Source organism: Pogonomyrmex barbatus, unplaced genomic scaffold (assembly GCF_055798465.1).
Source record: "Pogonomyrmex barbatus isolate J1 unplaced genomic scaffold, ASM5579846v1 scaffold7, whole genome shotgun sequence".
In the NCBI taxonomy this organism is placed as follows: domain Eukaryota; kingdom Metazoa; phylum Arthropoda; class Insecta; order Hymenoptera; family Formicidae; genus Pogonomyrmex; species Pogonomyrmex barbatus.
Genome location: NW_028297171.1, coordinates 2,281,605 through 2,302,690, shown reverse-complemented (window position 1 = coordinate 2,302,690; position 21,086 = coordinate 2,281,605). Strand labels below are relative to the sequence as shown.

The window sequence follows — 21,086 nt, the reverse complement described above, 5'->3', positions numbered from 1 at the left end:
TTTTCCGTTGTCAACGAAAGGGGGTTTAAATTCATCGTATGAGCAAGGGCCGTGTAATAAAATTAACATTTTATTTGAAAAATCGAGACATATACACAGATGCGAAAACAATGGTAGCACATTCTGGTAGCACCGATAAATAGACGCTGAAACGATATCATTAAAAAGTAACTCTATGCACGGGCTGATTGTTCGTCTGATCAATCAGATCATTTGTTGTCTTTTTTTCTTCCTTTTCGAATTAACTTTTTTGCCTTGATTAATTATGCATCGTACAACAGCTTTCTCGTAAATCGGTCGGAGCGATACAGGATATTCATAGAGCTTCTTTATCTATTTTTGTCAGCTAATTATTTGATTTCTATGGCGGATGAGTCGACTTAAAATTTAATGGTAATTGGTTAAAGGAATATTCAAGTTTCAAAATATTCTTGGCGTCTTCTGGGATTCACAAATTCTCGAGATATCGCATATAAACATAGACTCTTGAGAGCGTTTGCTTCTCTCTTTTTAATAAATCTGGCAGAAATTTTCTTTATATACCGAAAAGAAATTTTTTTCTATGAAAATATAGATCTCTCATGAACACGCTGTATCTTTGACATAATAAAATCAAGTATTTCTTTCCGACCGAGGTATCCTCGCTTGATCCTTATATAGTTCTAGAGCAGAATGGGATATATAAATATATCTATACAAGCTGTATATCTATATCGCAAAGCGTCGGGTTTGAGATACTTTATTATACAGCCTGTATAATGAAGTCGCAATAATCGTTCTCATAATAGAGATAGAAAAAAGGAACTATCGAGGATGTATAACGGAATGAACTCCGATAAAGCCGCCTACTTTCGAATTTTGATCGATTCTTTTAATCATCTCCTCCCACTAGCGAAGAGTTGCTCTCTTACCCCTAAAATCCTTTCTATATGTATATATCCCTTTAGTTAGTGCTATGTACAAACGTAAATGAGGAATCAATATTGGTCGCAAGCTTGACAATGTAATGGATGTAATGGGGATAACGATTCGATTGAATAATAACTCGATGCTCTCGTCTATGCGTACAAACAAATTCGGTTAATCAAAATCAATAAGTTGTAAAGATCATGATCACGTGTACGAAACGTACGAAACGTAAATCTCGTCGTAGCGTTTAATCGTGGATTCCCGACAGGAAATTCGAGTGTACTCCTCCTCAAGTGTAGAAATATCCGTGGCATTTTATTATTGGCACTGCGATGCGTCCTCCTTTGGTTCGATTTACTTTCCGTCCTGCTTTGTCGTCGATAAAAATTGCATTGTCATCGATAAAAATGAATATCGACTTCTAGTAAACTAGTGTAGGAAATCGCGCCTTTTATCCTTCGTTCTCCCATGACGATTCCCATCTCCCCGTTAATTGTCTAGTAAATTATAATTACCGAAGCATCGTCGATTGCTCGATTAATCGTCGCGACAGGTCGCGTAATTTCGGTCGTCATTTCTTTCTTTTTCCGGTACGCTTTTATATTGCTATACGAAGTAATGATGTAAGTCTCTTGATATACATTAGCATTGGCACCATCGTCACATAATTGCCCTTTTTTTCCACTAGAAAGAGATCAGCCTTTTGTAATGTCGTTTCGTGATCGCAGCTCGATTTGAAGCTACGTTTATCATTAATAAATTGGCTATTCGTTTCAAATCGAAATTATACGTGACACTTTTCTCTGGGTTAAGGGGAGTTCAGACCGTGTTCAAAAAGTGACGATGTTCTGTGTCGATGTTCTGAAAAATTTGCTTTTCGCGATTTTTATCACGCTTTTCATATTTGGCACGATGTCGTAAAAGTGGACGATACTTGCGGTAAAATCTTCGATAGTGCATCTCGTTCGATGCATTCGTCTTTTCCTTTACACGCGATAATAACAAGGAGAAATGCAAATGTGTCAAAAGAATCACGCGATTATGTTAACCATTATTAAATTAATCCGATTGATAATGACGAGAAAAACTTAATATCATATGTATATTTACACGTCGAGAAGTAAGGCAGGCATTCCCTTAGTCATAATAATAATAACGTTTACGCGAACGAATTACAGTATGATATATACCATTCGAAATATATGTTTCCTTGCGATATTGCACAATTTTAATCTCGCCTCTGATAAACGTGGGATCTAAGCGAAACTTCGTAGCGATCATGAATATATTCGCTGAGAAAAAGAGACTTCCCGCCTCTTTACATATAATATATACGATAAAATTTAAACGATGCAAAGTTGAACGAAGAGACAACAACGTACTCTAACTATTACTTTCCGTTCCATCCGCCGAGGATCTCGAAATCGTCATTAATCCTTTCAACACCTTCAAAAGAATCGCTAGAGAAACAGATTTTATATACAATTCAACTGGTTTATCGAATCGTTATGATATACGTCTTAAATTGCAATAACTTGGAAATATTTTTTGTGAATTTTTCAGAGATTGTTAATCATATATATATATGCCGGATTGAAAGAATCAATAACGATTCTTGGATAAAATTTATTCCAGCGGACAATTGATAAATCTCTCTCATACAGCAACGATCAAATCGAGGATTTCTGAAATGACGATGGACTGCCTTGATACGATCGCGATCCATAGAGTGTCGCAAAAGAGGATGCGTACGAACAGATCAATGCTTTTCGTTTTTCGTGTTTGACTTCTTTTTTTTCTCTAGAAGGAAAGATAGAAAAAGTTTTTGCGTGTATGTGTATGTGTGCGTGCGTGCGTGTGTGTGTGTGTGTGTGTGTGTGTGTGTGTGTGTGCGTGCGTGTGTGTGTGTGTGTGTGTGTGTGTGTGTGTTTACATATATGTGAAATCGTTTACATATGTACGAATCCAAGCTGACATCAAATGTCGAGCTTTACTAGATTCATTTTTTCGTCGATATTTTCATCTAGATACTTCTACCTAGACACGCAACATTCTCCCAGACGATATAAACATTCAAAAGACGTCTGACAAAATTAGGACATCTTTCAAATTTTTACATTATCCGAGTTTACTCCGCCAACTGATAAAGTCGTCTTCAATCTAAAAGCATCCATCCCAAGGTATGATTGATATCTTTTTTGTTTGAGAACCTGAGAAAAATTCCGAGCGCTATCTCTCGCTATTCTCTTGATTCTATTTCTTCAATGTGATCTTCATTCTTGCCCTGCCACCGGCTAACGTCAGTAGCCGTCACTCTTTTGCAATATTTCCTCCCATGCAACTCTCCTCCCGTAAACCTGAGGAAAATCCTGAGCGTGTCTTGAGCTATCTCAATTCTCAAACCTCTTTCTGTCTGGACACGATCTGGACTCACTCTTGCTCCACGCTAATGTCCACTGTCCTCACCCTGGACGAGTCCGTGGGCAATAGTTGAAGACGTTCAGGTTCCGCGTCCAGCATGATGATACACATGAAGCTCTTGCCTGATGCCTGATCCCTGGGATAGATGGTCACCGGCGCGAATTTATCCACCGAGCCATCCACGTAGGAACAGAGCTTCCTGTAGACCTGGGGAAAGTGTCTCCTCAAGGAGACTCCCCTGAGCCTGAGCTGTCGTTGGATATTCGTGAAACTGATCTCTCGCGATCTTCGTGGTGTATTTTGTCCGTTGTTACCGGGTAGTGATGTCAGTACAAGGGTCTCGGGCGAATCCATCTCTCTGGTGATGTTGCAAGGGGACGCGGGTGCCTGTTGCGACAGCCTCCTCCTGGCTTGCGGTGACGCCGAAGAGGAGGAAGCGTGCTGCTTGGCTGCCCCGTCGAGTCTGATTTTCGCGCATCTGGATACCAGTTGCCGTTCCCATCTGACCGCACCACTAGTTGGCACCTCGCTGACCACGCAGACCGCCACGTAGAGTACTAGCCGCGCTTCTGGATTGTACGTCTTGCAGAGGCGCATCAGCTCGGCGTACAGCTCGGCGCCCATCTCGCCCGGAAGCAAGTCCGACCAACGCACATAAGTGGGTTCGCCTAGATCGGCGAAGCCGTTGCCGACGAAGCGCTCGGCCGCTTCAGGGCTCGAAAAGAAGCACTTGACTGCGCCGCGACCATGAGCGGCGTAACCCCGTCTCGCGAGGGCGGAGATGTGCTTCAAGGTCAACGAGTCCTCCTTCGCCGAGGACAGCACCTGGCGGCAGAGACTGCCAGCTCGCGAATGAAGGCAGGTCTTGCGATGACGTTGCCAATGAGCCCTTCGGCATTCACGTGAGCAATACAGGCAGGTGCAATTGTGGCAGCTCTTATAGGTCCTCCTCGCCTCCGCCAGAGTGGTCGAATTGCCGCACTTGTTGTTACGGCACCTCACCACTTTGTCCATAGCCGAACTGCCATTGGTAGTGGAGTCTTGGGCGTTGTCGAAGGACACCCTGCGGTGACGAGGCTGAACGCCACCGCGCGGCATCAACGACGAGGACGTCGTGGCAGTGGCAGCGGCGGCAGCGGCGGCAGCGGCGGCGGCGGCGGCGGCGGCAGCGGCGGCGGCAGCCGCGGCTCGTGAGGCCGGCAGCGTGTCGCTACCCTCGCTCTTCCGTCTGACCAGCTCGCCGGAATAGAAGTTGCGCTGATCGTCAACAGATGCCTGATGGACGTCCATCACGCTCTTAGCGGACTCTGCGACAGGTTAGATCGATTGCCCTCGTCAATATGGAGTATGATAAAATGAAGTAAGGTTGATAGGAGAACGATGAGAGAGGTCGGAGAACGATTATGAATTGAAGAGCTTATTTTTCAAAATCATGTTAGATTTCGTAAAAGGTCAAAAATGTGTTTCTAATAAATGTTTCTTCTTTTTGCAAAATTTCTAGCTAGCTTCTTATAATATACATTTTAAAATATCTACAGGTATGGATTTCACACGATTTTGGAAACAAGCTCTTTTTCAGTTATTCTATCATAAAATAACGGCATTAAAATGATGAAAAATGATAATGTTTATTTACGCTTCGATGTAACAAAATGAATGATTTTGTGTAGTGTATTGAACAAAACAGAATTCGTTCTCATTTTCCTCCGTCATCATCACCGAGAGCCAGCGCGAGAAACGCGTTAAGCACAATGACATGATGATTATAAGCAAATATGAGCGTGAATGACAGTGATGTGTCTCTTAATGACGCACTCGTATAATAATTTCCCTCCCCCAAATAGTCTAATTTTTCTTGCCGTAAAAATCGCATTTTCCTTGTGTCTAGTGATTTCAACTCAATACATGAAACAAGTTGTCTAAGAAAACTAAGATTTTAAAGCAAATAACATCTAGATTAAAATCATTTAAACAAAAACAACAAGAGAGTTAACTAAAAAGAGAAGATTTTGAAAATGTATAAAATTCTAATCTATAAAGAAATGTTACAGCTTTTCTAAAATTATATAGAATACTAATACACTTTTTTAATTAATATTAAAATTATCCTCTCCTTCAATAGGTGCCTTTACAATAATATTGTGATAAGCTTTTTATTGTCACAAGCGGATGGAGATTAATTTAAAAAGACAAATACATATTATTTGGAATTTCGTGCGGAAACATTTTTATTTTAAAACTGTTAGGAATTCTTGCTGAAAAGTTCTTTTCTTGTTCTTCTTGTGGCTGTGTACACATATTGCTTCCCCAAAAATATTAAATATATTTATTTCTGAGCTTTTAAACGCCATATCGTTGAACACAGACATGACAATTGGAAAAAGCATTATTATAAAAAGAGCAAGTGGACACGTTACCATAAATTCGCAGGAGCGAATCGAATCTGTATATCTAACTCATCCCATGTGCCATCAAGCTTAATCGTGCACAGAACCATAGAAGATCTGTTCTTTTTAGTCGCACTTTCCTACGTTCTCCGCATCAAAAACAAAAAGTAATATTTATTGAAATCTACAAATCTAATGAATCATTTATCGATTTTTTTTTTTTTTTTTCGTTAAAATCAACATTTTAAAACAAATTCAATTAATTTAATTAAAAATTTTCAATTATTAGCAGTAAAAGCGCGTGAAAATTGAAACCGCAGAAAAGTATAGAAAGCGCTGCTAAAAGAAGGCCAGATCTGTAAAGAGATAGCGAAAAGATATATAAGAAAACAGACAGAGAGAAAGAGAAAGAGAGAAATAGAGTGTCGAGAGTTTGGTGATGATTGTTGTCTTACGATCTTCGTCTCGGCTCGTGTTATTAATCATGCGCTCCTAATCATTCGCGCGATAAGTAGCGAGCGGCTGCTGCGGCAGCCGGCCACGGCCGAACTCGTCCTTGGACTCTGGGGTGTCTACGACCCCGAGAGGGGTTTTACACGCCCTTAGGCTCGCCTCTGCAAAGGTGCAAAAGAACATGAGTTCGAAGGGCAGGAGGCGTCGAGACACGTGAGACACGCGACTATCGCCTTCTTCTTGATGCGGGACGTTCTCATGGATTTTTTAATATCGATAGATCGACCATCGAGTCGGCGAATAGTCCAGAGATCCGATTTAAAAAGCAGTAACTTCGCAAACTTTATTTATCTCTCGTTTTATTCGTTATATCTCTTTAAAATTGAAATTCTCTTTTGAGGAGTCTTGGATATATATTTTAACAATTCTTTCGATTCCCTGCGCCAACAAGGTGAAAATGTAAGGATGCACGTATGGTATGACATATGTAATTTAATCTTGAGTATTTCGCATGAAATCTGGAATCTCCGTTCAAATACGAAACGCGGGTGAAGGAAGGGTGAGGCGAGTAGCGACGAGGCGAAGAGAAACGCAAGTTTTTCTTTATGCCGTAAAGCGAAATACACAGTGTCGGTCACGTGTACATCGATATGACCCAGAAAACGTATACACCGGCGGCAGATCTTCCTCATATTAAGAAATAAAACTTGGAAAAGAATCGTCCACAAGTAGTTCTGCGGAAAACTTTCCATCATTGTTATCATAAGAAAAAATTTCCAAAACGGAATTAAATTAAATAAAGATCAATTGTTTCCGTATCGAATTTCTGCCGTTTGCGTAAAATCCTCACGGGAGCCTCGATGCGCACGCGTTTGCTCTTCGGGGGTACGGTAGAGGAGGTTTCGTACGTAATAAAGATTAATCATCCTTGGAGATAGAGGATCTGCCGATCAGAACGAAAACTTACATAGTCCTCCTACCTTGGAGGTCTTGGCGTAGGTCGCTGCAGCTCTTCCCGGCTTTCGCCTGGCCGACGGCGGCGTTCGTATGGCGATGGCGGATGGCGGACGTGGCGGTCACGACGGGTCCCCCCGGGCCAGGACTCGGGGTACGCGACGCGGGTGGCAGCCCCAGGAGGGAGTCAAGTACGTCCTCCAGGGTCGTGGAGCCCGGGCTCGGTTTGTTCCGCAGAAGAGCTGCCGTCGCCATCGCCTCGTCCGTATCGCTCTGGCCCGATCCTGATCATCGGTATCATGCGGGGGTAAAGAAGAGACAGAGAGGTTTGCGTCATCCTCTTGGCCTCGAAAGTGTGTAGGTGTGTGCGCGTATTTGTGTAACGTATTGTATGTGTAGATATGTATGCGTGTGGCGAGAACGAGACAAGAGCTTTTTCCCATTTTCCGTTAACTCCGTGATTAATAACAAAGCGATTACTCGTTGCCCCTTTTAATCTGATCCAGCATTACAAAAGGAAACAATTACGCATTATGCATGTGTATATATGTGTATGCGTGTGTACCCGGATGAAAATGGAATAAACCTTTCCCATTGGGGTCCCACTGACCGCTTGGCCTCATTAAGCGTAAAGCGATTCCTTTTTCCCACTGCGCTTTTAAATTAATTTCGTTTAAATTTCTCTTAGCCTCGAAAATCTGTACGTTCGTCATGTCTAGAAGATGACGAATTTTTGCTAATTTCATCAGCAGCCGGCCAAAACTACCGCGCAGCTTACGGTTTACAAAGTAATATATCTGTGTTATGTGCCATATTAAATACGTTTACATTATCAAATTTGCTAATTATCGATCATTCGATCGAGCAACCATTTAATATCATCAATTGTGCTTTACGCGCACATTACAAGTGCGGTTGTCGAATTACATACAGAAAAATAACACAGAACTCGATTGCTTGACGTCGTAGTCGAGAAAGCAACAAAATTCTGCAGCACTTACCGTGACATAAGCGGAATGTAGTACACAATGCGACTAAAGTGGGTGTATGTAGAAAACGTTCACGTTGGGTAATCGCGCTATTAAATCGGTTCCATTCAAAAATGTACATAAATAACTCTCGATATTTGCACTGTATCAACTATCACGATCAAGATCGTGATGCGAACCGATTTAACAGAACGAATACACAGAAGTGACAGGAAAAAAAAAGATCATCAATGTGTAAACATATCGATCGAGATATATATATATAAATGCGGGAGCAAAGTTTGCGAGGAGGAAACACAAAGGATGACGACAATAATTTATTTGTTGCCAGGGGTAATAATTACGTTCTACAGACAAATGATAATCGTTGACGCGTTGTCCGAACAATAAATACGGAACCGTTTGAAAGAGAGAGACAGAGAGACCAGGCGGGAGTACCGAGCGCGTAGAATCATTGTCAGATCATCGATTCTGCCATCTCCATATAATCGAAGCTTACAATATTAGTTGCGCGTGTGTGTTGTATATCGATAATAATTACAAGAAAGATCAATAAGGCACTGTAAGAGGCAGAATGAGACGTGCGCGTATGATTCTACGAACTTTGAGGTTCGTAATTAAAACAGTAACAATGATAATGATAACGATGATGATGATGATGACGACGATGATAATAATAATAATAATAATAATAATAATAATAATAATAATAATAATAATAATAATAATAATACAATTATAATAATACAATTGAAAATAATAACGATAATAATGATGATGATGATGATGATAATAATAATAATAATAATAATAATAATAATAATATCAACGCGCCGGTAACATATAATAAACGGCATGCGCGATTCACATAAGTAAATCTAATTAATACAAATATGTGTATGTACCTGTACAGATTTTACAGGCGTCAACGTAAAATGGACAGTTTTACAGTAAACATATGTGAACGCAAATAACTACTGACAATGATGAACGAGAAGAAGAAGAAAAAAGTGGTTAAAGTGGTTAATACAAAATTAATATTTCGCATATGATATATGGTGCGGGAGCGTCCTTTATTTTATCAGCGAACGGGAAGGGGAGCGGAGGGGTCGTCGACACGTGTCGTAAACAAAGTAAGAAAGTGTACTACAAAATTCTTCGCGACGAGCTCTCTCGCATGAGCGACAAGAATGAGAGAAAGAAAGAAAGAGAGAGAGAAAGAGAGAGAGAGAGAGAGAGAGAGAGAGAGAGAAATAGTGAAAAAGAGAGAAATAGTGAGTGAAAGACGAGAGAACGCGCGTGGAATGGAGTTTTTACTTAAAGTTTTTCGCTGCGCGAAAAAGTCCACGAAAAGCGTGACTCGAGGGTGCTTCTGCGGTTCCATTTATTCCCTTGAGGAATAATCCTCGAACGTAAATCTGTCCTAGCGAGTAAATTGCAATTAGAAATCGTGAAATATTAATATAACGATTTCGTCCGGTTTCATCATCTCGAGTCTCGCCGTTCAAGCCTGATGATGTCCACTTGAGAACTTCGCTCTCGAATAGGGAATTCTCGACAGTAAAAATTTCCGATAAACGAAATCAGCGATTATTCGCAGCTCTGAAGATTTTACTACCGAGAGTCGTTCACGAGAATTCCCGCAAGAGAATTCCCAAGTGGATATATACAGTCTTATCGTCCTATAGTCGCAGTGATAAACCTCCGAGAACGCGAAAGAAAAGTATACATTGGCTCGAGTCGGCTTTGCAAATTAATTATTAGCTGAGTCCTGGAAGCTCAATTAAGCCTCGCGCACCTGCGGCTCGTCCGAGCGCACGACGAAAGCTGACGAAAACGAGGAAGCGAAGAGAGATAACGATTATCGAGACGTGGGCTTAAGCTCTAATCATCGTCGTGATGATAAAAAGCTCGCGGGAGAGAGGATTATGAGAGTGCCTCTGGGGATTCTGCGCCTACGTCGATGAGATGAAAGCGCGAAAAATAAATATCACCCGTAAAGAGTATCCTTAATATTTATCATTATATAAGTCGACCTTATAAAAAGATGCCGGAATCTATTTCAATAAATTTCAGGAACAATCGTTTAAAATCCACGCCACGCTCTAATGCTTTAATCAAATCGTTCTCTTTAGACACTTAATGTTTTAAGATATTTTATTAATAATGATATGTTAATATTATTTGTAATATATTAATATAGATATATTATATATTAATATTACATACATATCGTATATTAATATATCAATATGTATATTAATTGTAATATATATTGATATGACATATCAATGTTTCTCTCAAATTGCATCTAAAACCAATTATTTTACAAAAAAATCTCGATTCGATTTTTGATATCCGAAGGAGAATTTCTCCGCGAATCGTCTTCGTCAGTTTCGCGCGCTCAGCGGCGAATGGAGTACCGGAAGTAGCCGAGTGCCGGAAGTTTCGCGTGTCCGCTAGGCGAGCAGCAACTCACCACGGTGATGACGTTGCTGATGCTGGCGATGCTGATGACGCTGATGATGATGATGATGATGATGATAGTTAGAGGAGGACGTGGGCGACGGGCCGGCCGAGGACGTCTGATGGTGCTGATGACGCACGTCATCCCGGCTGGGCGTCAGATCCAGGTAGAGGCCGGATGCGGCCGAGTCCTGGCAGCTACAAGACTCGGTGCCGGCCGCGTTGCAGCAGTCGCCGGCCTCCTGATCGGTCGCCAGGCTCATAGGCGTCTCCGGCGAATCCACGGGTCGCGTGCCGACGAACGAGCTCTCCATCCAGCACAGCTTCACGCTCCCTTCGAGGTGCCGACACAAATGCGACAGCGATTAGGCCCGGGTCAGTGAACGACCCTTCGAGACGTCGAAGACTATTCTAACGGAATTTTCCTGACCCTATTCTTTTCCGTAGCAAATCTACTTCTAATTTTTAAGATCTTTTCCTATTTTCTAAAATCTTTTCATCAATAATCAATATTTAAATCAATATTTTGTAAACTGTATTTTAAAATTTCCATTCAATCCTAGGAGAATCGGAGAGCCATAATTAAAAAAATTATTTATATATTTCCAATCACGGTAAACTCTTTCATGTACTTCATATATATTCTGTTTTCTTGGTTCTTGGCTACAGGCTACAGACGTTAATTTAAATACGAAACTTAAAATCGTAAGGGTAAAAGCTGAATAAATAACTGTGCTGTCCTTATAAACGCGCAAAGTACCGTGGAAAAAGCATACATGTTATATAATACCGTGGGGATTTATAATCTCTTTCGTTATAAGACTCTCCTGACGATTAGGACTCGACGATGCGGGCATTAACTATCTTTATTGACCGCGTAATCGTCTTAAGTAGTAGAACCGCTATGGGTATTTCCAGACGAATAACAAAGGAAACTAAAAATAATTCCAAATAAATTTGTTTCTAAATAAATTTGGAGAATGTAACAGCATAATCATACGCGATTCTATTCCTATTGCATTTAATTACACATATTTGAATTTTATATGATATTTCGAATAATGTTTATAAATCTTGAAAAAATATCGTTAGTGAAGCCAGCACGAGACTTTTGTTAAATAATAAGTTATAAGAAGTATTTAAATAAAAGCAGCGGGTTAATTTCATCATCAATGTTAATACAAATGTATTAGTGTTAGTTGTTAGACCGTAAAAATTTAAATGCACGTCACAGCAGTATCAGAAAGATAGTCCAAGTCTATCGAAGTTTCAATGATAAGACAGAACTTGCAACTCGAGCTGCGACTTTATACAGTGCAGCTTTTCATTCTGCTCTACTTTTGTTGTCGATTCAGATCCGATATTATGTCTCATTGATAACGAGAGTTCGCGCGAGTTCGCTCGCGTTGAAAAGATGAAAGGAGAAGAGGAGGAAAGACGTTTGAATTTCAGGGTAATCTATTTCGGTGGCGACGGTCATGAGACATTATCGAAATAGCAGAGACTTGCCTCGAATCGCGGCACAACGTCGGGATTGTCCGAGATGAGAAGGTCGCGATCCACATACATATAACCAATGTTAATCACAATTCGGCAACATTAGATTTTAGAGTCAAGTCGATATGCGACGATATATCATCGAGCGTCATTTTTTTAGATTTTTTTTTAGATTAACAAAATGTGTGAATGTCAGTTTTTACAACTTTCTACATATATAGAAATTTCTATACTAAACTGGTATCAAATATTGTTTGATATTTCATTTTCAGAACAGGAACCGTCAGAGGAACCGTCAGAGGAATCAAAGCCAAGAAGGACGTTATCAGTAACAGACGGCTAATCTGGAAGGCGAATTCTAGACTAGCACTTCTGATATCGGATCTAACCTAAGATAGGTTATAGGATATCGGAGAAACCTAAGATAGGTTTGACGAAGGACTACTTGATACTGAGACTGGCCATTTACATCCTATTCGCGGATTTATTTATGAGCTGAAGCGATACCGGTTGTAAGATGCATCGATGGAAGATGTGCAGCGCGATTCGAAATGCGGAAGATGTCAATTGCACTTGAACACTTGTACTACGTTAAAGTGTGACACGTGTATGCACATTACTCGTAAGAAGTTGCATTCTTGCAAGTTGCTATGACTTGCATTCGGTGTCTCGTCAATGATGAACGAGAAGAAGAGTCTTCGTTTGAACATTTAGTGGCGGTTCCCATCTTAAATTGTATTTTTATCTTGGATATGACAAAATAAATTCAAGTTTTTAAATTTCCAATTAATTAAAAATTCCATAATTTAAATTTCCACGATTTAACGATGTCCATAATGTCCATTAATTCCAAATGTAATGAGTTTTATATAAATCTCGATAATAATTTAATATAGTAAAATTTAATATCGTAATTGGGGTTTAAGAGAATTCTAGAGAATTCTAAGGGTACTTGATTCACTGAATAAGAAAATATTTTGAAACGGGCTTCTAGTGAATTTAACGCTCTATTAGAAAATTTGTCTCACGGAACCCTTAAAATTCTTTAATCCATGAAATCGAGGAGGAGGTTAAAAATGTTAAAAACCGACCTGTTTTGACCTTATCGTTGCGCAGAACCAGCTGATGCATATAGAGACAAAGAGAGAGACAGAGACAGAGAGAAAAAGAGAGGCAGCTTGCAAAGGAAGACAAAAGAAGACATTAAGAAAATAGGAAAACTCAAAAATTACCTTCGTAATGGAGAGCAAAGGTGATGGTGGTTGTGATGTTGGTAGGATGGTATATTGTATTTTTTTTGTGGCTGGGGGGATGCTTTAGTGCTCACCTCTGGGGCTGGTAGACCTCGCACCGCCCCTCTCATCCCAATCTTCAGGTCGAGATCGAGGCGACAGTCGGCCGCCACCGCCTCCGCCGACCTCTTGACCGCTCTGCACGTAGTGCACGATGGCCGATGTCACTTCCTTTATCGAGTTCCGTACCTCCAGTTGCTGATTCGTTGTCTGTTGCTGTTGCTGCTGCTGCTGCTGTTGCTATTGTCATAAAACAAATATGAGATCTATTCCAGACGAACAAAGATTTATTACAATTTAGATTAGATGAATAAGACTTAATACAATTTTGCGATTTTTTAAATTAATACCAGAAAGTTATCTTGATAGTTTAGTTTATCTTGATAGTTTAAATTTATCAATTATCGTCTTATCATGCTGTTTTTCTCGAAAATTTTTAATAAATTTTCTAAAAAAATAATGTAAGCAATTATAATCAATCAATTTAAAAAAAATATATTAATATATAAAATGTCGTTTGTTATTAAAGAAATTGCAAAAGATATAATACGCCTGAAGCTTTCCTGCCAGATTTTCTAATTTTAGAACGTGGCAACGCGCTTGCGTGCTGTCTGTGAAAATTAAAAATAAATTGCACAAAGAACAAAATGCAAAAGATGCTTGCAGACGAGAACGAGTTTGCACGGGATCATGCACAATTGTGTTTTTGCCTTTTTGAAATCCATTAATACGATAGTGCACGAATGCGTAAACGCGTAACTAATACAAAATGTAATAGAGATATATTTACACAATTGCGAATATCGATTTGCAAACGCCGGAATATCGATTTGCAACGCCGGAATTCTAAGGCCTGCTGACGTAAAGAAAATTGTGACGCTATCAGTGACGCACCAGCAATTTCCATGGAATGTTTCGCATTTACTGGCACATTTACGGCAAAATGGATAAGGGAAAATTACGTTAAGTGGTAGATGGACGATTTTAATTTGCCTGAGATTAAATCGCACGGAGAAAATTGCAAAAGTCTAATGAGCACGAAATGAGCATGAAGACTCGAGTACAGAAAGAGATAGATTTTTTTCTCTCGCATTTTACCTTGTTTGCGGCCTGCAGCTGGGGAAGAATACCCTGAGCAAGACGTTCCGCCGGTGTCCGCGGGTTGGCCAGCCGTTCCTGCGAACGCCAGCCCAAGTAGGGCTGTCGATGATTGAAGGATGACCTGGCCGAACTCGCGGGTGAACTGCCGGCGCTGTTCAGCAAGCTGGTGCTCCATCTCGAGAATACGGGAGGCGTGGGACTGGGACTGAGAAGGACACCTGCGATATAAGAACAAGATACAACATCCATTGTACACCGTTAAGTTGTGTCAAATTATTACACTATAAGATAAAAAATAAAAAAAAATATTTGCTGTGCATTTATGAATTAAAAATGCAAATTGAGAATCAGATATATTTGATTTTGATTTTTTTAATTTACTGACACTTTTGAATTTATGACGGTCAACTTTCTCCAAAATTCCTCAACAAACTTCGATCGTTGGTTCAAAGAAAATTCCTAATCCTAATTAGTTTAAATGGATATTGATTTTATACATTTTAATTTATTTTGCGCGCATCTATCTCACCTGTGGTCGGCTGTCGATTGGAAGACGACGAGAGAGACGACAGGGAGGTTGTTTTGGAGCCGAGGGCACGCCATCCTCCGTGTTGTGATGCGTCGGAGTGCCTCTTCAGCCGGAAGCCGTCGCGGGCAGCGGGTGAATTCTTGTACCAGTCGGGCACATTGAGCCGCTGCAACGATCGCTGCACCCTAAGCTCGTGCTCGCTTGGCACGCGCTCGCCCACTTTCTGCAGCTCATTTTCCGGTGGCTGCAATGATAAATTCGAGTTCGCATTCTTCAGCATTCTCCGGTAATTACTAGAACTCTCGCAACAAATTGGAAGAAGTATTTCTTGTCGACATAAATTCGAGGATTAAGATAATTAAGTAGTAATTGGAAAATTGTCAATAAAATGTTAAAATAAAATTTAAATAATAAAATTAAAATCAATAATAAAATACAATAATCATCTTTGATCTTAATCCCTGAATTTAAATAGAAAATGGATATTTATTTTATGTAATCCATTCTGTGCATATCTATATCTGTATTACAAATAAATAACTATAATCTAGTTACTATAATATCCCTTGAAATGTCCGATGTAAAAAAAATCGAATTTGAACAAGAGTAGGCGCAAAGATCGTTTCGGGACACCCGGTGGACGTGTGACACACACAGAGTATGGTGGTCGTGCGAAGCATCGTGCGAGACATCGATCCTGCTCTCTGCAAAAGTTTCAGGGACAAACCTGCGCGAAGGTCGATGCGACGAAGTCCTCGTCGCAGCTCCTCGCCGCGTTCTCGATCAAAATTCGACACGCCGCGCTATTAATGACCTCGTGAGCCGCCGTCATCGTGCTGAGGCCACTTCTCGATCTATAATGGAGGACGGGAATCTCCTGAGAGACGCGTCAGGAGCGATCGCCGATCTGGGAACGACACTTCATTTTATTCATGGACTCGTTTCTATTTTCAGAGCATTTTCAAGACGACGGCTCTTGCTAAAGCTGTATATGCACAGGACATAATTCCCATTAATTTTCTATATAAACGCGAGATTTATTAGTTAATAATAATAATAATAATAATAATAATAATAATAATAATAATAATGAGAGAGAGAGAGAGAGAGAGAGAGAGAGAGAGAGAGAGAGAGAGAGAGAGAGAGAGAGAGAGAGAGAGAGAGAGAGAGAGAGAGAGAGAGAGAGAGTCACGTACGGATGTGTTATATCTTGAGATAAAAATCAACATCGACAATTTACAAATTTTAACAGATGTCAACTTCCGTTTAGAGGTTTGTCACTGTTAGCTGCTCCTTCAAATTTTTCATTGTCTCGATTTCAATGCTAATCGCGCAACCGCCACATAACGGATGCACGTGACGAACGTGCGTGTGATTTTCATGTATGGAGTCTAACGGGACAAGTCAGAAAGCATATGGCTTCCAACGTCTCTTGTCTTGTCTTTTCCTCGTCATCGAGCGAGGGAGTGGATCGTGAGTACACACACGTGTGCATATCGGTTTAAGGAAAATATTTTTCGAAGCGTCATAGAATCGTTGAATTTTCCTCCGCGTTGGAAGGGTGAACGCGCTTCATAAATATTTCTTCAACTTAAACCCCATCCCTAATAGCGCCTTAAGGAGCGTGCGAAACTATTGTAGAAGCAGTCGTACTTCTAACGTTTAGTTTTCGTTAAATTCATGTCGGAATAAAATTAAAATTCATCCGCAGAAACAAAGTTTAGTTTAAAGTTTTGCCTTTGTAAAAATGGAAATACATCCTTGTTAGAATTACGAAATTTAATTTTTAATTATAGATTCAGAGGGTAAAATCGATTTAGAAACAACCTCTATGTATGATTAATGCGTGTACTCTTTCTAAACTTTATTTCACGGTAAAGTAATCTTCGTTAAGGTGGCGAGGTAATCTCGCAATCAAATATGAATGATATCTAGTTATTTTCGACGGCAAAAAATTGAGGGCGCAGCTCTTGGTCGGTTTCCCAATCTCCCGCAGACGCGAAAGGATCGGCGGTGATGCAGGTTTCGATGTATGAGGCCAAGGCTGAGCCGTGTGTGAGCGGGATAGGGACTGTTTGTGTGCGGAAATGTGATGGGCGTTTACGTAATGCGGACGGGAAGAGCAAGCGACGCGAGAGCTTCGCTTCACGGGATCGATTCCGTGAGCCGTTAAATTTTTTATAAAACCAGCCAAAGTCGTAAATGGCCAAATGGAACTCACGACTCGCGAGAAATTTGGCAAGCAAAATCCACATCGGAATTTTTACAAGTCTTATCAAAGTCTTGTCTGAAAATGAGAATCTTTCCTATCGAACATTTTGCTTCGAATAAAATTACAAAAAGATTGATAGATATAAAAAGTAATCTGGAAGTCAAATTAGACTGACGTAACGAGAGGGAATTAAAATAGAACAAGCTTAATGGAAATAGAATCAAAATGACATTAAGACTCTACATCCCGATTAAAAGAAAAAAAAAAAAAGGGAGCTCCAAGATATCGCGTTGCGAGCGAACGCGTTGCGTAACAAATGTCTCGGATGTCGAGACAGGGAGAGATGCTATAACACTAATTTCAATTACGACGTCTTTTCCGTCATCGCGTTATTCCCGTCAATTGACGCGAATTAGGGAAAAGCCACATCAAAGACGACGTAGCGCATCTGCCATTAAGGCGGCCAAAGACCCCATGCTTCTCTCGCTGCATGTGCTTCGCGTCGATGCATTCTGTTCCCGCGGATGCATCCGCGAGTGCAGTCAAGGCGCGTCCGAGGATGCCTATGATGCCTTTCGATAATATTGAATATCCATTGAATTTCCATGCGATCATTTTTAATTTGCGTGAAAAATACAAAATGTCCCAATTTTTATCATATTTATACGCAATTTCCGATATATAAAATGTCCTTAATAAGATAGTAAGATTTTAATTAAGTAATATTTTAAGATCGAATATAATATTTCAAGATATTAAATATTTCTTTTCAAATTTTTTATTCAAATTCTGCATTAGAAATAAATTATACATAATAAGCGGATCGATGATTTACTCGACGATTTGTGCAAACTTTGGAAATGTCTTTTTACTTGTATATATTTTAATTATTTGTATGTTGACTATTCGTCGAATTTGCATACACGCGGATAAATCGTAGCACGATACAATCTCGTAGTAATCGTTACTAGCAGTAATCGTTTACCATAAGAAAAGAAACATGCGCCGAGGCATACTATCTTTTACCACATTGTTAACGGGCATCGATTGCTATTGTTTTCGAAAGCCTTAATAATGCACCCACACCAATACGGCGGAAGTTGCAGAACTTTTCCTCGGCCACTCGAAACTTTGGAATCGCGAACGGTGGAATCGCCTTGTGTCTAAATAATTCCTACCGCCTTATCACAGAAATGTTGGAAAGTGTACTAGTGTACGCTAGCGAATTATGTCGAGAAAATGAACAACTAGCATGACTGCGAGCAAATATAATTGATAACAACGGAGCCGATAATTTACATATACATATTATTCGTACTTATAGAACGGTATTTCGAGATCAATATAATAAACGTTATAATTAGATAATGTCTCACTTGGAATATGTAAGAATCAACAAAAAGTTCATTGTCGCTCTTTTCTCGATGTTTTGTAAATGTAGACAATTTCTGTTTTACATTATTTTGAAAAATTATGTTACAATTTATTTTCTTATTCTGGACAGATATTTTCTGAAGCTATTAATGTTTTGACTAAAATATCGCCTATGCAAAGCCGCGCGTCGCGGTTTGCACATGCGGCACGCATGTGTCTGCCGTATGGAGATACACCGACGCGAGTACTCATAAACGCGTGCGAACGGCCCCTCGTGCAAAGTCACACTTCGCGGGGAACGGAGCATCGTTGTTTTATTGCGCGAAAGGAAATAACCAAGAATCCATGAGCCACGCGCTCCTTTGTTCTACAACTTTCTAGCCGAAGGTTCTCGCGTTCATTGACGTGGATCATGTTTGGGTTTCACACCCAGGATGACCTTTGCCCTTTGCGATTACTCGGAAAATGTTAAATTTATCTTTAGTCATGCATAAGCCTGTTTAGTCAATATATAAAAAAAAGTATAATTATTAATTTCAGTTTTGCGATTCAAAATGATAAAGCTTCGATTTATGAAACATTCATTTTCCATTCGAGAAGGTTACCTTAATGCGAAATTGAAAAAGAAAAAACTTGCTATTACGTGGCTTTAAGACGCTTTATATTACATGACTATCGGTCCCTCGATGTTTACGACACTGCACGTGGCATAGTTCGTATCGTAGATACACGTGGGCACGAAGAGCGCCCACACGTCGCGGATTCTCGCTCGGCCTTCGACTCTCTCGAATCCCGCCGCGGATATCAACGTTTCACGCAACTGCCTCTTTCTTTCTCCACCCAGCACCTAAACGATCTAACGCAATCGACGCCGCGACTTTACGGAATCGGCGATCGGCGGCCGAGAGGAATAACGCTGCCGAAAAACTTTCAAAGAGAAAGCAGAGTTTACATTAGACTTGAAAATTATTTTTTATAAAAAATAGATAATTATTCTCTCTGATTCTTATAACTATTTTCTCTTAATTAATAAAAATTGTCAGCAGAAAATGTTTATTCATTTTATGTCAATTTTTTAATTTAATCGAAATTTCATGAGCTTTTAAAACTCAATCTTAAAACAATTCACTTTCAAGCTGTCATGAGGATTAAAACCATCCCTTTTGAGGTGGAGTTGCGTCCCTTATTATATGCCAAGATCTTTCATCCGAAATAGGATGCTAAAGTAGGTCAGATACAAGGACTACGCAAGAGTAGCTAACAAAGAGTCAACTTCTGGACAGTCCTCGATGACACAATATACGCTCTTTATATTTCATGATCAAAAGGTTATAGAAAATTATTATGAAAATACTAAAAAAAAAAATTACCTTTATTCTGTATTAAGGCTATAAGTACATACGTATGCACTATACAAAATCTTACAAAAAAGATTTTATATATATATATATATATAGATTTTTCGTTTTTATAAAAGATGTGCTAATATTCCCTAATCTTTTTATATCGATAGATTCTATAAATATGCGTATCTTTGACGTTTACTTCGTAGCTTTTTTTCGAGAAATTTTTATTACTCTTTTTTTAAATATTTTTTTTATTAAAATTATCTCGTATTCTAAAGTTATTCTACAGTTACTAATGCTTACATAATGCTACTGATATGCGTCCGGTTGGCGGAATGTCGATTCCTTTCCCGATCTCGGCATGCCAATTGCCTACATGCGTGTAGGATACGGGTACATGTGCAGGTGCAGTGAGAGAGATTTCGAATCGATTCGCGAGAATTTACACGTGGCACAATTTCGAGACGGGACCAGTCGGGACGAAACGAGACGAGACGGAGGGGCGTTGGCATGGCTCATGACATTTTCGTGAAAATGGGCTGGAAATATTGGCCTGAGTCGTGCAAACAAGCTGACGTGAATTCCCCGACACTAGTGGAAACGTGAGAGATTCGCTCTGAAAGCTGTCTGAGAATTCAACGCCAAGAAATATTTCGATATAATTTGTCTAATTAATTCTTTGGAGCAATCTCAGAAATTAAGTCACGAACATTTTCTTTTTTCGCTAGTTTAGTTTTTTTTTTTTTTTTAAATTGAAAATGATAATGTTAAATGCATCTTCATATACCGTTGATTCCTGATAATTCAAGCCAGACGCAACCATCGATCGCGGTGATGTATTCATTGAATGCAAACAGACGATTCCACGTGCGTGATTCATTGACTTTACCGTGACCCCGTTAATCCTTTCCTCGTTTCAAGACAATAGGCCTTCTCGTAATGAAGAGTATTTTGGAAATTTTAATTGGGAGCATTACAAATTCGTAGTGGAGGGTTTTCCGAATAGAGTGATCAAAACTTTTCAGCCGCTGGAATCGCTCAAATTTACGCGGTTCTCCCGGTTTCGTGACTGAAACGCACAACGATGGAATTTAATGGCGCTACGATTGTGCGGAATTGCGCGAATTTATGAACAATTCTGTTAAAAGGGATATCC

The 21,086-nt window shown here is 39.8% G+C and overlaps 1 protein-coding gene across 12 annotated transcripts in view; it reads right to left on the bottom strand.

The window, feature by feature from the left end:
• Positions 1 to 52: 52 nt before the first annotated feature.
• LOC105433246 (uncharacterized) overlaps positions 53 to 21,086 on the bottom strand; it is a 47,163-nt gene continuing 26,129 nt past the window's right edge. For 6 of the 12 annotated variants that reach the window (XM_089083517.1, XM_089083519.1, XM_089083518.1 and 3 more), the window contains 6 exons: positions 14,999 to 15,242; positions 14,467 to 14,687; positions 13,404 to 13,608; positions 10,593 to 10,913; positions 7,151 to 7,408; positions 53 to 4,637 (listed from right to left, as the gene is read on the bottom strand). In XM_089083517.1, coding sequence (XP_088939643.1) covers positions 3,340 to 4,637; positions 7,151 to 7,408; positions 10,593 to 10,913; positions 13,404 to 13,608; positions 14,467 to 14,687; positions 14,999 to 15,242 — 2,547 coding nt within the window. In that variant the 3' untranslated portion in view covers positions 53 to 3,339. Of the gene's footprint in view, positions 4,638 to 6,172; positions 6,332 to 7,137; positions 7,409 to 10,592; positions 10,914 to 13,403; positions 13,609 to 14,466; positions 14,688 to 14,998; positions 15,243 to 21,086 lie in introns of those variants that run through there. The other 6 variants (XM_089083527.1, XM_089083529.1, XM_089083528.1 and 3 more) reach the window with 6 other exon arrangements.